Source organism: Rhea americana, unplaced genomic scaffold (assembly GCF_003343005.1).
Source record: "Rhea americana isolate MKP2758 unplaced genomic scaffold, rheAme1 scaffold_508, whole genome shotgun sequence".
In the NCBI taxonomy this organism is placed as follows: domain Eukaryota; kingdom Metazoa; phylum Chordata; class Aves; order Rheiformes; family Rheidae; genus Rhea; species Rhea americana.
In genome coordinates, this window is record NW_028186655.1 from 59,795 (window position 1) to 75,100 (window position 15,306).

At 65.7% G+C, this 15,306-nt stretch overlaps 2 protein-coding genes and 2 non-coding genes across 8 annotated transcripts; all 4 read left to right on the forward strand.

The window, feature by feature from the left end:
- Nucleotides 1-80: 80 nt before the first annotated feature.
- On the forward strand, nt 81-3,930 carry LOC146588549 (uncharacterized). 5 transcript variants are annotated; one of them, XM_085317808.1, is made up of 7 exons: nt 81-433; nt 532-608; nt 1,032-1,093; nt 1,289-1,519; nt 2,185-2,820; nt 2,936-3,128; nt 3,464-3,930. In XM_085317808.1, the coding sequence occupies exons 1-4, from the start codon at nt 173-175 to the stop codon at nt 1,480-1,482; spliced, it is 594 nt and encodes a 197-aa protein (XP_085173934.1). In that variant the 5' UTR covers nt 81-172; the 3' UTR covers nt 1,483-1,519; nt 2,185-2,820; nt 2,936-3,128; nt 3,464-3,930. The 5 variants fall into 5 exon arrangements, 4 of the variants coding, with proteins under 4 accessions (XP_085173934.1, XP_085173933.1, XP_085173935.1 ...); XM_085317807.1 differs by having other exon boundaries at nt 2,185-2,289; nt 2,422-3,128; XM_085317809.1 differs by having other exon boundaries at nt 2,185-2,289.
- LOC146588550 (small nucleolar RNA SNORA9) lies at nt 653-786 on the forward strand. Its single transcript, XR_014897410.1, has one exon. It is a non-coding gene; the product is annotated as a small nucleolar RNA SNORA9 (small nucleolar RNA).
- Nucleotides 1,640-1,773, forward strand: LOC146588551 (small nucleolar RNA SNORA9). Its single transcript, XR_014897411.1, has one exon. It is a non-coding gene; the product is annotated as a small nucleolar RNA SNORA9 (small nucleolar RNA).
- Nucleotides 3,931-4,808: 878 nt separating the features above from the next.
- Nucleotides 4,809-14,729, forward strand: MYO1G (myosin IG). The gene is made up of 22 exons (XM_085317800.1): nt 4,809-4,903; nt 5,272-5,480; nt 5,565-5,658; nt 6,552-6,717; nt 6,815-6,868; nt 7,473-7,568; nt 7,734-7,850; nt 8,458-8,664; nt 8,741-8,886; nt 9,457-9,571; nt 9,992-10,162; nt 10,251-10,321; nt 11,185-11,259; nt 11,508-11,640; nt 11,811-11,977; nt 12,059-12,266; nt 12,368-12,591; nt 12,675-12,819; nt 12,910-13,014; nt 13,098-13,211; nt 14,104-14,258; nt 14,344-14,729. Exons 1-22 carry the CDS (start codon nt 4,809-4,811, stop codon nt 14,498-14,500), a joined length of 3,024 nt encoding a protein of 1,007 aa, XP_085173926.1. The 3' UTR covers nt 14,501-14,729.
- The last annotated feature ends 577 nt before the right edge of the window (nt 14,730-15,306 follow it).

Sequence of the window (15,306 nt, forward strand, 5' to 3'; positions counted from 1 at the left end):
TGGGGTGGGGGTTCAGCGGGGCTGGGGGTCCCCCGGGTCGGCAGTGGGTCTGGGTCCTACTTGCCACTCTGGGGGTCGGGTGGGGGTCTCACCCACGCGGGGGGCTGCGTGTGAGCTGCTGCGCGTTGCCCGACCTGGGGCCGCCCTGCAAAACGGGGTGAGGGGGGTGCTGATGGTGCACCCCAAGGGCTGTGAGGGGCCACGGTTAGCGGCTGCACCGTTAGCAGTTGCCGGAGAGCAGTCCCCTCCRATTCTCTCCCCCCAAATCAGGCTTCAAAAATGGGGTTTTAAGCCTGTGCAGCGTTGCCTGGGCTCTCGTGTAGCCGCCAGCACGTGGGGATCCCTGGGAGCATCTGTGTTTGGCTATAAATGCTACACGGTCTCTGCAGTCTCCTGCACCACTGCTGCCACACCGTTGCAGCCGTTAGAGGGAGTAGGGTTTTTTTTTTTCATTTGTGGTTTTCAGAGCTTTCTGGAGTGATGCACTGCAAACCCAGCGCTGTCCTGACTCATGCTGTTCTGTCTCTGCAGGGCTGGGTGCTCCTCTCCGTCTGGAGCTGCTTTCCGTCTCTTGCTACAGCAATGATTCACGCTGCTCAGCCGCAGAGGTAGGGGAGGTTAGGTGTGGCCAGCTCCTCTTGCTGCCACCTTTCAGCAAGCCTTCCAGCGTGGCGGGGTCTGGGGTGACCCCGTTCATTCCTGTAGCGCTTGCCAGAGCAGCCCTGGGATGGTTTGAGGCCTCTCTCTGCTCTCCTCAGGGGGAGGCTATAGAAATCCCAGACATGCCCCATCACATCCCAGGCAGAGCTGTGTGTTGGTCAGGCAGCTTCTCTTTAACTTRCTCCTAGCCCTGTGCCAACCTCTGGCACTATAAACGGTGTTGCGTGCCGTCACGGACGGTCCAGGAGGCTGCGCTGGTCTTGCTGTGCTGTCCTCGGRCACAGCTGAGCTGGCTTTGTGGAGYGCAGYGGAACTGGTTGCTTCCTTCTCTGCTTTTCTTCTGATAAGAACCAGGTTTTTTTCCTTTGCAGTTTGCAGCCTCCTTCTCTGCTGGCAGCCTGGAAGGATGTACGAAGCTGCTGGAAACGGGCAGGTACGTGAAATAGGCCTGCCCTGAGAGGCTTTTCTCCTCTGTTCCACTTCGTCACTGCAATTTGTCTGTGCAGGCGACTGTTGAGCACAGCCACGGAGGCCCCCTTAAGTTAGCAAACAAAATCCTGGTAGGGTGGAAATCTCACCGAAGGGCTGTGACTCGGGGGTGGGCAGRGGTTGGCTTGTGTTCCTGCAGGTAACGGGAAGGTCTGGCTGATGCTCCGACTCCCAGGCATGGTGCTCCATGGTTTCAGCCCTTGCTCTGTCTGCGCCTTCCCTGGATGCRGTGATCCAGGCAGGGACCAGAGCCGAGCTGCTGTGGTCAGCGTGAGGCGCTGCATAGAGAGCCTCAGAGCCCGCTGCACTGCACGTCACAGCCTGCTTGCTTAATCCAGCTGGGGCTGGGGCTGCTGCTGCGCTGGCTGCGGTAGGTCGCAGCTCTAGGGGGCTGGTGGGCAGCCCGGCCACGGCTCTTCATCGTGTGGGCTCGAGCACTGGCAGACCGGACGCCTGCGGTGCTCCGGAGTGCGGCAGCCTCCGTTCTTTGCCGCAAGCCTTCCAGCGTGGCGGGGTCTGGGGTGACCCCGTTCATTCCTGTAGCGCTTGCCAGAGCAGCCCTGAGGTGGTTTGAGGCCTCTCTCTGCCCTCCTCAGGGGGAGGCTATAGACATCTCAGACACGCCCCGAGTGCTGGCCCCGTGGGTCACCCGCAAGACGCCCAGTGGTGACGTGCCGCTAGGCACAAGTGCTCTGCCGGCTGGCCTGGCTCTCCAGGGCTCTGCGTGCTGCGGAGGCACCGGCGTGCCCGGCCGTTAACGGGGCTGCGACCTCGCCTCTCGCCGCAGGTCCTGCTGCCCCCTCAGCGCTCCGAGGGGCTGTGCCAGCCTGGGGGGAGCGGGGCCGTGGCCCTGCCAGCAGGAGTGCCTGAGTGCCGCGCGGATGGGAACGGCTGGGGCTGGTGGGGACAGCCCTGGCTGGAGGGCCGGGGGAGAGGGGAAGAGCAGCCGGCAGTGGGGCGGTGGKGGTGGTTGGGGGCGTGAGTAGACCTCGCAAACATCTGTGCACAGACCAGCATCATCTTCCTGCCCTGCAGAGCCAAGAGGATGAGAATGGAGTTGCCCTTCATGTCTCACCTGGGATGGCATCCTGCAGACAGGAGGTGGAAGAAGAATGCGAGCGGAGGAGGATGAGGAAGTGGGTGAGGATCAGCTCTTCCCACCGGGGCAGGTCTGACGCAGCTTGAGCCCCAGCAGAGCCCCTGTACGTGGTCTCTGCACGTGGCTGCAGAGTTTTGCCACAGCCCTGGCCTGCTCCGATGGGTTTCCTGCAGAGCTTTAGGTCCTGGTCTCTGCACCTCAGGACTGTGAGGAAGGAGGACTTGGGCGTCCTTCTGCCCCAGCTGCTCTGCTCTCTGCTCACGCCCTGCCTCAGCAATGTGGTTTTCAACCTACCCCACCAAGCTGCCTGCGACAGGCCTGCAGTTCCTCGGGTCGCGCACTGGATCCATGAGCTGCCTCGCAACCCCAAAGCCGCAAGTGAGGCTGCGGGTAGTGCTTGGAGCCGCAGCGGGGCTCCGCTGGCTCACGCTGGGGACAGGACAAGCCTTTAGGCTTCATGGGGACTGCGCAGTCTGTCAAATTTTAGCATTAACGGAAGAGAAATGCGAAGAGCATCTGGACCAACAGCCCTGGCAGTACTGCCAGGGAGGCTGCAGCAGTTAAACGCGCTGGTAGGGGAAGGTTTAACCCGTTGCCTGATCTCGCTCGTTGTCTGCATTGCCGAGCCCCGTGTTAGCAGGCTGCAGGCAGTGAAACAGCGTTTCAGTTGCTGCTCTTGAACTTCAGGAAACCATCTTGCGGCCTGCCCTGGAGGGTGGATGTGCAGGGGCCGCCTCTGCCTCTTGCCCCAGCCTCCGGTGTGAGGCTGCAGGCCTCTCTGGGGAGGACGCAGCAGCTGTTTGCAGAGAGGCCGGACTTGAGGAAAACTGCAGGAACTGAAAACCCTGGGAGCCTTTCTGCGTTGCTTCTCGATTTGGAGGTAGGGATGTTTTATGGTCATTTGATGTAATGGGAAATAATCTGCTCTTTAAAAACAAAGCCCTCTGCCATGGGGGATGTCTGTGAATGCSGATTGCCACATTTCCCGTTGCGTGCAGAGCGATGGCTGTAACGGTGGCCGTGAAGCGCCAGGTTGGAGCCCTTGAGCTTGTGGTTTGGCCCCTCTGCGTGTTTTTGTGCCTCGGCGTTGCTGTGCTTGGGGGGGGGGGGAGCTGCCTGCGGAGCCCCCGGGGCAGATCGAGGGGGTCCCTGGCTCAGGCGCACCGCGGTAGCTGCCGCCCGCGCGCTCCTAACAGCTGGCGTGTTCTCTTGCAGCTCTCGTTGGCCTTGGCACTGCCCAGCAYGGCGCTGGGCGGAGGAGGCCTGGCCCTGCTCCGGAGAAGCCGTGCGCGCTGTGGACGGGCAGCGGGAGGCGATTCCTGGCCTTGGAGGTCTCCCGGCACTGGGGACAGACACACCCAACGCGGAGGTGCCCTCAGATGGTCCTGCTGAGGGCTGGTGCCCCAGTTAACACCAGCAAAAGCCCCAGTGAGCAAAGAGAGACGCTGGAGATTCCCGGGACCAGTTTCCTGCCCAGCCCATCGGTCATGGTTTGGGAGCGAGGGGGTTCGGATGGGGGCTGCCTGGGTCCTTGGAGCGCGGATGCTCTTAGCTCGGCAGCGTGGCTGCTCTGCCCGGCGCCGAGGACAGCGGGGGCAGCTGGGGCGTTGTCGTTCCGGGGTTGGGTGAGACGTGTTTAATGCTCCGCAGCGCGGGTCGAATGAATAAATACGAATTCCTGGTGTCTCGTTGCAGTCCTGCRTTCCCTGCGCTATCGCAGGCTCTGTCCTGATCGCATCCCTCGGATCCCTGATCCCACRCAGCTCCCGGGCTTTTCTTCGGGCCGCTCGGAGCCAGCCCTTCCCCTGCGGGTGGTTCCCGCCCTCCGGGGTGGCCGGAGCCTTGCGGCTCCAGGCCSGCAGGGCGAGGAAATGCCTGCGGAGCTGTCCCTGCTCCCTGGGGTTTCTCTGCCTCCACAGCCTTTCCTGATCCCAATCCCAGCCCTTGGGGGGCAGGTGGGAGGGCACGAGCAAGCGGGTAGCGCTGCTTTCCCCCCAGTAACCAACGAGCTCTTGGGGATCTCTCCAGCCCCACCGGGTGCTCAGCACCCTGGGGCAGGATGCGGCCGGGCACCGGAACGGGCGTGTGCAACCATGCCGCAAGCGCCGCTGCCTCCGGAGGGAAGTGACGCCGCGTAACCGCAGCTGATGCCGCGGTCTGGGGGGATGAAGAGGGGGTCGCTACCCCGCACCCCCCCCCTCATACCCCTTTCCCATGACCCACTCCAGAGCCTGGGTCCCACCGGTGTCCCTGCTCCCCGGTGCCCCTGGGGTGTCCGCTCTCCTCCATGGGGCTGGACACCGGGGGGCTCCAGWGCATCGCGGGCAAGGTCAACCCTCAGGGTGCCCCTCACTCCCAAAACACGTCACCGCCGCAGGCGCCCGCTCTGGCCGGTCCACAGTGCCACCCCACCCCATGGTCGCCCGTGGGAGGTGGTGATGGGGCAGGGCCACCACCRTCCCGCGCGAAGCACGGCGCCTGCGCTGCGGCGGCAGCACAGGAAGCCGGCAGGGCTCGGGGAAGTCCTCGGCCCGGTGCCTGGCGGCTCAGCGGGCGCAGCATGGCGGAGCAGGAGAGCCCCGAGTTCGGCAAGGCCGACTTCGTCCTGCTCGACGAGGTCACCATGGAGCACTTCATGGAGAACCTGCGCCTGCGGTACGGCGGGACGCGGCCGGGGAGGGCTCCRGGGGAGGCCGGGGTCCCTTGGGTGCTCCCTGGGCCGGTGTGGGTGGTGCCCGCCGGAGCTCCCCCGGCTCGCCGAGGCCCCCGCTCTGCCCGTCCCGGCGAAGCGCTCGGGACCCTCGCGCGGGGCGGGAAGCCCCGCGGGCACCAAGCCGCCTGCAGGAAGCATCCGCCCCAGCGCCGGGCCCCGCTGCCGGCAGAGGGAAACCGAGGCACGCTCGCCGGGGCCAGTCGGTTAGGGTCAGCCGCCCGGCTTCCCGCGCCGGTGTCTGGGGGGGGGGGAGAGCCAGCGGCCAGCCGCCCCGTGCGCCCTGCCCCACGGCCGGCCCCGTTGCGCGCAGGTTCTCCCAGGGCCGCATCTACACCTACATCGGGGAGGTGGTGGTGGCGGTGAACCCGTACCGGGCGCTGCCGCTGTACGGCCCCGCCGCCGTCGAGCGGTACCGGGGCCGCGAGCTCTACGAGCGCCCGCCGCACCTCTACGCCGTGGCCGACGCCGCCTACAAGGCCATGAAGCGCCGCGCCAAAGACACCTGCATCGTCATCTCGGGTAGGGTGTGCGCCAGGGGGCGGGTGGGTGGGGGGCGCCCGTGGGTGCCGGCCTCACCGCCCCCCCCCCCGCCTGCCTCCCCAGGCGAGAGCGGGGCGGGCAAGACGGAGGCCAGCAAGTACATCATGCAGTACATCGCCGCCATCACCAACCCCACGCAGCGCGCCGAGGTGGAGAGGTGGGTCAGYGCCCGTGGCACTTGCCCGCAGCCCCCTTGGGAGCTGCTGCCCTTGCCTGGGTGGTCAGGAGGGTCCTGATGTTTCCCATGCCCATAGGGGTGGTGCATGGGTGTCTAGGGTGCTCCATGGCAGGGTGTGGGGAGTCCTGAGGTGCCCCATGCCCATGGGGGTGGAGTAAGGTTCTTAGGGTGCCCGATGCCCATAGAGGTCGTGTGGGGTCCCTGGATGCCCCATGCCCGTAGGGGTGGTGTGAGGTTCTTAGGGTGCCCCATGCTCATAGAGGTGGTGTGGGGTCCCTGGGTGCCCCATGCTCATAGAGGTGGTGTGAGGTTCTTTGGGTGCCCCATGTCCACAGCAGTTGTGTTGGGGTCCCTGGGGTGCCCGATGCCCATAGCGGTGGTGTGAAATTCTTGGGGTCCTCCAAGCCCGTAGAGGTGGTKTGGGGTTCCTGAAGTTCCCCGTGCCCATAGGGGTAGTGCAGGGGTCCCTGCAGTGTCCCATGCCTGTAGAGTGGTTGTGGGGAGCCCTGGGGTGAGTCCTGGGTGCCCCACGCCCATGTCAAGATGTGGGGAGCCCCTGTGATGCCCCATGGCCATAGAGGTGGTGCAGGGGTCTCTGCAGTGCCCCATGGCCATGGTGAGGTAGAGTCCTGGGATGCCCCATGCCTGTAGAGGTGGTGTGGGGAGACTTGTGGTGCGCCATGCCCATAGGGCTGGTTGTGAGGTCCCAGGGGTGTCCCATGGCAGCTGGGGTTGTGTTGGGGTCCCTGGGGTGCCGTGTCCTGTGTCCATCAGTGTGGCAATGCCTTGGGACTGTGCAGTGCCGCGCCACGCCTGCATGCCGTGCCATGCTGTGCCATGCCACACATGATATGCAACGCCATGCCACGCAGGGTGAAGAACGTGCTGCTGAAGTCCAACTGCGTCCTGGAGGCCTTCGGCAACGCCAAGACCAACCGCAATGACAACTCGAGCCGCTTTGGCAAGTACATGGACATCAACTTCGACTTCAAGGGTGACCCCATGGGTGGCCACATCCATAACTACCTCCTGGAGAAGGTGCGGGAGCAGGGCGCTGCAAAGGATAGGCTGGTGGGTGCACCCAGTATGACCGCTGTGGCATCGCTGGGCACCCACCCCCTGCTCCCTCTTCCAGTCCCGCGTCCTCCAGCAGCAGCCAGGCGAGAGGAACTTCCACTCCTTCTACCAGGTCAGCCGGGCGGGATGGGGTGGGATGGAGACAGATGGGATGGGAGGGGGTGCGATGGGATGGGATGGGATGGGATGGGGATGGGACAGACAGGATGGGATATGGACAGGTAAGATGGTGTGGGACATATGGAACTGGATGGAATGAGATGTGACAGGATGGGATGGGTTGTGAGGGGACAGGATGGGATGGGGTGGGATGAGACACCTAAGACAGGATGAAAAGGGATAGGGCAGAATGGCATCAGATGGGATGGAATAGGACGGGATGGGATGAGATGGAACAGGATAGGATGGAATGGGTTGAGATGGGATAGATGGGATGGGACAGGATGGGACGGGATGGGAACAGATGAGAGGGGATGGGATGGGGTGGGGATGGATGAGATGGGACTGACTGGGACAGGACAGGCTGGACAGGACTGGGCCAAGATGTGGTGGGATGGGACAGAACAGGATGGGATGGGACCAGGTGGGTCCAGGCAGGGTGAGCCAAGCCAGGGAACGCCAGGCAGGGCGGGATGGAGGCAGGGGTCCGCATCCCAGTGCCCCCTCCGTGGCCACGGGGGCGGTGACGGGGCCCCACGGCTTCCCCTTCCCCTCAGCTGCTGTGGGGAGCCCCCGACGCACTGCTGGCCTCGCTGCGCCTCCAGCGCGACCCCGGGGCCTACCGCTACACCCGCGAGGGCACCGCCGGCAGCGTGAGTGGCCGCAGGACGGGGGAATCGGCCGGGGGGCGCCGCGGCGCTGTGCTGCGTGGCGAGCGTGACGAGTGCGCCGGGGCTCAGCCCTGCCGGGTGCCGGGGAGCGGGGGATCCCCAGGCACCCTGAGCCTCTCCTGCCGCCCTGACCCCCTCCATACCCAGGCTGGGGGTGACGACGCAGCCAGTTACAAGGTGGTGGAGGATGCCATGGCGGTGATTGGCTTCACCCCGGAGGAGATCAGCTCTGTGTACAAGATCCTTGCTGCCATCCTGCACCTGGTGAAGTGCATCCCGTCCCATCCCGTCCCATCTTGTCCCATCCTGCCCCATCCCATCCCATCCCATCTCGTCCCATCCCATCCCATTCCATCTCATCCCATCCCATCCCATCTCGACCTATCCCATCCCATCCTATCTTGTCCTATCCCATCCCATCTCAACCTATCCCATCCCATCCTATCTTGTCCTATCCCATCCTGTCCCGTCCCATCCCGTTCCATTCCATCTCATTCCATCCCGTCCCTTCCAGTCCCATGTCGTCCTGTCCCATCCCATCTCATCTCATCCCATCCCATCTGGCCCCATCCCATCTCATCCTGTCCTGTCCTTTCCCATCCCATCCCATCCACTTCCATCTTTTCCCATCCCAGCTAGCGCCAACTACTAGAAACCAGTACATCCCCATACAAACCAGTAGAGCCCAACACAAACCACCACAGCCCGTCACAAACTAGCACAACCCCATACAAACCAGTACAGCCTGGGGCTGCCCAGTGCATCCTGGCCGGGATGGCGTGGGACCCGGCGATGCAGGTGTCCCCACGGAGCCACGGGGGCTGTGGTGTCCATGCGTCCGGCCACCAACGGCGCCTCCCGGGGGTCCCAGGGCAACGTGGCGTTCGTGGCCGAGGGTGAGGCGGCGGCGGTGGCAGACGAGGGGCTGCTGGCCGTGCTGGCCGAGCTGACGGCCACGGCGCCGGAGCGGCTGCAGCAGGCGCTGCTGGCCCGCACCGTGGCCACCGGCGGTGGTGAGCTCATCGAGAAGGGCCACAGCGCCAAGGAGGCCGCCTACGCCCGCGACGCCTGTGCCAAGGTGAGCCCGGGGACCGGGTGCCCTCGGGGGACCTTGATGTCCCCAGGCCACCGGTGATGTCCCCCACCATGCCCAGGCCATCTACGAGCGGCTCTTCGGCTGGATCGTGGGGCGCGTCAACACCGGCATCGCGGCACGGGACTACGACGCCCGCCGGCACGGCAAGAGCACCGTCATCGGCGTTCTCGACATCTACGGCTTCGAGATCTTCGACACCAACAGGTGCCCCGCGGCAGGGTGGGATGCGGGGAGCTGCCCAGGGCCAGCGTGCATGTGGCTGTGCCACGTGGGACGTGCCGAGGGCACGGGACTTCACGGGATGTGCAGAGGGGGCAGGACCACGAGGGACGTGTGGAGAGGACAGGACCCAGCAGAGACACGTGGAGGGGACAGGACACAAGGGATGTGTGGAGGGAACAGGGATACAAAGAAGGGATGGGACCATCGGGGACAGAGGGAGGGGACAGGGACATGCAGAGGGGACAGGACTGCAATGGACACATGGAGGGGTCAGGGCCACAGGAGACATGCAGAGAACCTGACTCGGCAGAGACACGTGGTGGAGACAAGTCACACAGAGGAGACAGGACCACAGGGGATACACAGAGGACATTGGACCCCAAAGGACACATGGAGGGGACAGGGCTGCAGGAGGGACACGTGGCAGGACATCTGCACCATGGGGGTGCACAGCAGGCGCCTGGACGCTCACGGGTGCCATGGAAGGGACAGGGCACAGGGTYACGGGGGGATGGGGCCATGCACGGCAGGGACTGACCCTGCGGTCCCCAGCTTCGAGCAGTTCTGCATCAACTACTGCAACGAGAAGCTGCAGCAGCTCTTCATCGAGCTCATCCTGCGGCAGGAGCAGGCCGAGTACCAGCGCGAAGGCATCACCTGGCAGAGCGTGAGCGGGGACATGGGGACACAGGGGCRCTGGGGGCATCGCCTGGCAGAGTGTGATTTGGGGGGACACCAGGGAGGGCATCACGTGGCAGAGCGAGATTTGGGGGAGATTGGTGGGGAYGTTGGCTGGCAGAGAGAGATTTGGAGGGGGGAACACCGGGGGCATCACCTGGTGGAGCATGATTTTGGGGACAGTGGTGGGATTGTCACCTRGTAAAGCAAGATTTAGGGGGGCACCAAACATCACCTGGCAACACATGATTTCTGGAGACACCGGGGAGAGCATCACGTGGCAAAGGGCAATTTGGGGGACACTGGTGGGGACATTGCCTGGCAGAGCGAGAGTTGAGGGACACCGGGGGGGACATCGCCTGGTGGAGCGAGGTGTGGAGGGATGCACCCCCTCACCCTGTCCCTGCAGATCGAGTACTTCAATAACGAGCTCATCGTGGAGCTGGTGGAGCAGCCGCACAGGGGCATCCTGGCGCTGCTGGACGAGGCCTGCCTGGCGGCGGGCACCGTCACCGACACCCTCTTCCTCGACTCCATGGACACCCGCCTCGGCCGGCATCCCCACTACACCAGCCGCAAGGTGCTGGGAGGGGAGGGATCAGCACGTGGGGTGAGGGGCATGTAGCAGCTGTGGGCATGGGGTCTAATGCCCCGATCCGTCTGCCCAGCTCTGCCCCACGGACAAGACCATGGAGTTTGGCCGGGATTTCCGCATCAAGCACTATGCCGGAGAYGTCACGTGAGGGGGGCCTGGGGAGCCATGAGGGACTATGGGGGTAGAGGGGGCCATAGGGCACCTTGGTGGGCCATGGGACCTTAGGGGACCATGTGGAATTATGGGTGTCTGTTAGTGGCCATGGAGCTGTGGGGAAGGGCCACAGAACTGTAGGGTGCATGAGGGATTTACGAGGGGTCATGGGGAGCCATAGGGTGCCATGGGAGACTACGGCATCTATGAGCGTCATGGGGCCACAGGAAGCTGTAAGAAACCATGATGGGCCATGGGGGACCATGAGAGACTACTGGGGGGTCACAGGGGACTGTATGGCACCATGGAGGACCATGGGGCTGTAGGGAGCCATTGGGAATCGTAGGGGAACATGGGGGATTATAGGGGTCCATGGCTGGCCATGGGGAGAGGCATGGGGAGCCACAGGGGTCATGGGGGGCCGTGGGGACCTTGGGTGGCTGTGGGGAGCCATTTCAGACAACGGAGGGTCATGGAGCCACAGGGAACTATGGGGGTCTGTGGGTGGCCATGGGGCTGTGGAGGGCCATCAGGAGCCATGGGGGACTATGAGGGTCCTGGGGGACCTTGGAGGGGCCATTTGGTCCATGGGGGAACATGGCAGAATGAGGGGCCGTGGTTGACCACGGGGCCATGGGATTCCCCCAGGCTCCTGTGGGTGCTCCCCAGGCGCCCACCTTGCCCCCCTCCATGGGGCTGGCCGAGGCTGGGTGCCCACGTCCCAACAGGGGGTTCTCAGCCCCCCGCGGCCCGGGCTGGGGAGGCGCGGCTGCCCGGACACCTGGGTCCCTCGGGACACAGCTCGCCCCAGGGCCAGCTGGCAGTGCCCCCAGCGCAGCGTCCCCCCCCCGCAGGTACTCGGTGGAGGGTTTCCTGGACAAGAACAAGGACACGCTCTTCCAGGACTTCAAGCGGCTCTTCTACAACAGGTTTGGGGACAGACCCTGCCAGAGGCTGGGGACATGGGGTGGGGGGGGGAGGCAGAAGATACTCTCATGGGGCTGGGGTCACCACTGTGGGGTGGAAGAGGCTGCTCTGGGGCAGGGGGGAAGAGCCATCGGGCAGGAGTACAGCAATGGGGCAAGGGGGGGGTGCAGCCTCCGCCAAGCCTCCGCCGCCCTGCGGTGGCCATGGGGTGCCCAGTGCCACCAGCCGTGTGCCAGCGCCCCGTCCCCAGCGCCGACCCCGTGCTGCGCGCCATGTGGCCCGACGGCGAGCAGAGCATCACCGAGGTCACCAAGCGCCCGCTCACCACCGCCACCCTCTTCAAGAACTCCATCGTGGCCCTGGTGGACAACCTGGCCTCCAAGGTAGCGTCCCCGGGTCAGGCTGGCGTGTCCGTGTGCCACCTGGGCATGTCCCAGTGCCCCCCCCACCCCCCCCAGCGTGTCCCCATCCCGGTCGAGCCGTCCTCGAGCCAGCCGGGCTCGGGGGGGGGTCACCGAAGCGGGGCACAGCGGCGGCCGGCGCGTGCCCGCAGGAGCCCTACTACGTGCGCTGCATCAAGCCCAACGACGCCAAGTCGCCGGAGCTCTTCGACGAGGAGCGCTGCCGCCACCAGGTCGCCTACCTGGGCCTGCTGGAGAACGTGCGGGTGCGGCGCGCCGGCTTCGCCTACCGCCAGCCCTACGACCGCTTCCTGCTGCGGTACGGCCGGGCCGGGGCGCCGGGGCGGCGAGGGGGGCACCCGCTCGGCCGCCCGCCCCACCACCGCCGCCCCCTCCCCAGGTACAAGATGACCTGCGAGTACACGTGGCCCAACCACCTCATGGCCACCGACCGGGAGGCCGCCCGCGCCCTSGTGGAGCAGCACGGCTTCCAGGGCGACGTGGCCTACGGCCGCACCAAGGTCTTCGTCCGCACGCCGCGCACCCTCGTCTGCCTCGAGCGGGCCCGGGCGCAGCTCATCCCCATCATCGTCCTGCTGCTGCAGAAGGTGGGTCGCCCGCGGGCCCGTCCCGCCGCCGGGCGGCTTAACAAAAATAATAATAATAATAATAATAATGACAACCAAACGAGCGAGCGAACGCCCGGCAGGCCTGGCGCGGCGCCCTGGCGCGGAGGCGCTGCCGCCGCCTGCGCGCCGCCGCCGCCATCGTGGGCTTCTACAAGCGGCACAAGGTGAAGGCCTACCTGCGGGAGCTGGCGCGGCGCTTCCAGGGCGTGCGCGCCGCGGCCGACTACGGCGGGAGCGTGGCCTGGCCCGCGCCGCCGGCCGTGCTCGCCCGCTTCCAGGACCACTGCCAGCGGCTCTTCCGCAGGTAGGTGCCGGCGGCGGGCGGGCGAGCGGGAGCCCGCGTGCCGCCGCCGCCGCCGTCCCAGCCCGGCTCCTTGGCGCTCGCAGGTGGCGAGCGAGGCAGATCGTCAAGAACATCCCGCCCTCGGACGCGGCCCAGATCCGCGCCAAGGTGGCCGCCATGGGGGCGCTGCAAGGGCTGCGCAAGGACTGGGGCTGCCGGCGGAGCTGGGCCCGCGACTACCTCTCCTCGGTAAGGGCCGGCGGCGGCCCGCCCCGCGCCGAGCTCCGGGCACGCGGCCGCGCCGAGGTGCCGACCGCCCGCCCGCCCGCCTCCCCGCAGGCCGCCGAGAACCCGGGGCTGGCGCTGCCCTTCGCCCGCCGGGTGCAGGCGCTGCGGGACGAGGTGCACTTCGGCGCCGTGCTCTTCTCCTGCCACGTCCGCAAGGTGAGGGCTCCGCGGCCCGGCCCGGCGCGGCGCGGCACGGCACGGCTCCCCGGCTCCGGGTGAGCCCCGCTCTGCCGCCGCAGATCAACCGCTTCAACAAGAGCCGCGACCGCGCCATCCTGCTCACCGACCAGCACCTCTACAAGCTCGACCCGCGGCAGCACTACCGGGTGATGCGGGAGCTGCCCCTCGGCGCGGTGAGACGCGGCCCCCCGCGCCTGGCCCTGCGGCCCGCGGCCCGGATCCCCGTGTCTTGGTGTCCCCGTGTCCCTGGCTCCCAGTGTCCTGGCTCCCGAGCCCCTGGGGATCCTGGTTCCCAGTGTCCTGGCTCCCAGGGAGTCCCTGACTTCTGGTGTCTTCGTGTCCCAGCTCCTGGTGGCCCAGGTCCCTGTGTCCCAGGTCTTGCTGTCCTGATGTTCCTCTCTCCCTGGATCTCACTGTCCCAGCTCTTGGTGTCTCAGCTCGCTGTATCCCTGGCTCCCAGTGTCCCATGTCCCAGTGTCCCAGCTCCCGGTGTCCCATGTCCCAGTGTCCCAGCTCCCGGTGTCCCAGCTCCCTATATCTCTGGCTCCTTCTGTCCCAGGTCCTGGTGTCCCAACTCCTGGGTCCCCAGGACCCCAGGCTTCCCATGTCCCCGCATCCCAGATCCCCATGTCTTGGTGTCCTGGTGTCCCTGGCTTCCAATGTCCTGGCTCCTGAGTCTCTGGGGTTCCTGATTCCYAGTRTCCCAGCTCCTGGGTCCCTGGGGTCCCTGRCTCTTGGTGTCTTGGTGTCCCATCTCCCAGTGTCCCAGGTCCCTGGGGTGCCTGGCTGCCGATGTCCYGTGTCCCACTGTCCCAGCTCTTGGTGTCCCAGCTCCCTGTGTCCCTGGCTCCTGCTGTCCTGTGTCCCAGTATCCCAGGTCCTGGTGTCCTATGTCCCTGTATCTCTGGCTCCTGGTGTCCCAGTCCTGGTGTCCCAGCTCCTGGGTCCCTGGGGCCCCTGCCTGCCAGGGTCCCAATGTCCCAGGTCCCTGTGCTGTGGGCATCCACAGCCGGGTCTGGGAGCACAGGGCACACCGCGGCCCTGACGCCCGCGCGTGGCCCGCAGGTGACGGGGCTGAGCGTGACGAGCTGCCAGGCGCAGCTCGTGGTCTTCCACATGCAGGGCCATGACGACATGGCCGTGTGCCTGCACAAGATGCAGCCGGCGGGGGACAACCGTGTGGGCGAGCTGGTGGGCGTCCTGCTGGAGCACTGCCGCRCGTGAGTGGGGCCGTGGGGGCCAGCAGGTGCCTGGGACGGACGTGGCCACCCTCGGTGGTGCCACGCTGAGCCCGGACTCTTGCAGGACCAAGCGGGAGCTGCAGGTCCGCGTGTCYGACTGCATCCAGCTGAGCCTGCGCGGCCGCAGGCGGCTGCTGGCCGTGGAGACCCGTCCTGACGTGGTCACCCCCGACTTCAGCAAGAGCCGCGATGGCTTCGTGCTCTACTGGCCCAGCAGATGAGGGAGGGTGGGGTGGGCCAGGAGCTTGGCTGAGGTGTCCTCAGCCCCAAGCTGGGAGYCACGGGGGCCCCCACACCGGGCCGGTGACATGGCCGGGTCCTACCGTCCTTGTCCCATTGCAGCGCTGGGGACAGCATAGCCCCAGCCCCGTGGCCCCTTGTCCCCCCACCCCCACCCCGGGACATGGCAAAGCCTTTGTGCAGAGTGGGAATAAAGATCCCGGGATGAGAGCATGGGAGTGACSCTACCTGGGACCCACAGCAGCATCCCTGGCACAGTGACCAGGGTGCCCACAGCAGTCCCCCATCACAGCTCAGGCCACTGCTAGCCCAGGGCAWTGGCTGAGCAGTGGGGTCCTAAAATTGGCTGTAGTGGGGCAGGACTGGTCTGGGGAGGGATGGGGTGGGGTGGGGCGGATGGAGATGGGGTGGGATGGAGTGTGGTGGGGTGGATGGAGATGGTATAGGGTGGGATGTGACGGGATGCAATGAGATAGATGGAGATGATATGGAATGGGATGCGATGAGAAGAGAGAGATGGAGATGGGATAGAGTGGGGTAGGATGGGAYTGATGGATACGATGTGGGATGGGATGGGATGAGATAAGATGGATGAAGATGGGGTGGGATGAGATGGGATGGGATGAGGTGGGGCAGGATGGATGGAGATGGTATAGAATGGCATGTGATGGGATGGGATGAGATAGATGGAGATGCTGTTGGATAGTACAGGATGAGAAGAGATGGATGGAGATGGGATGGAGATGGAATGGGATGGGACGGAGGGATGGATGGGGATGGGGTGGGA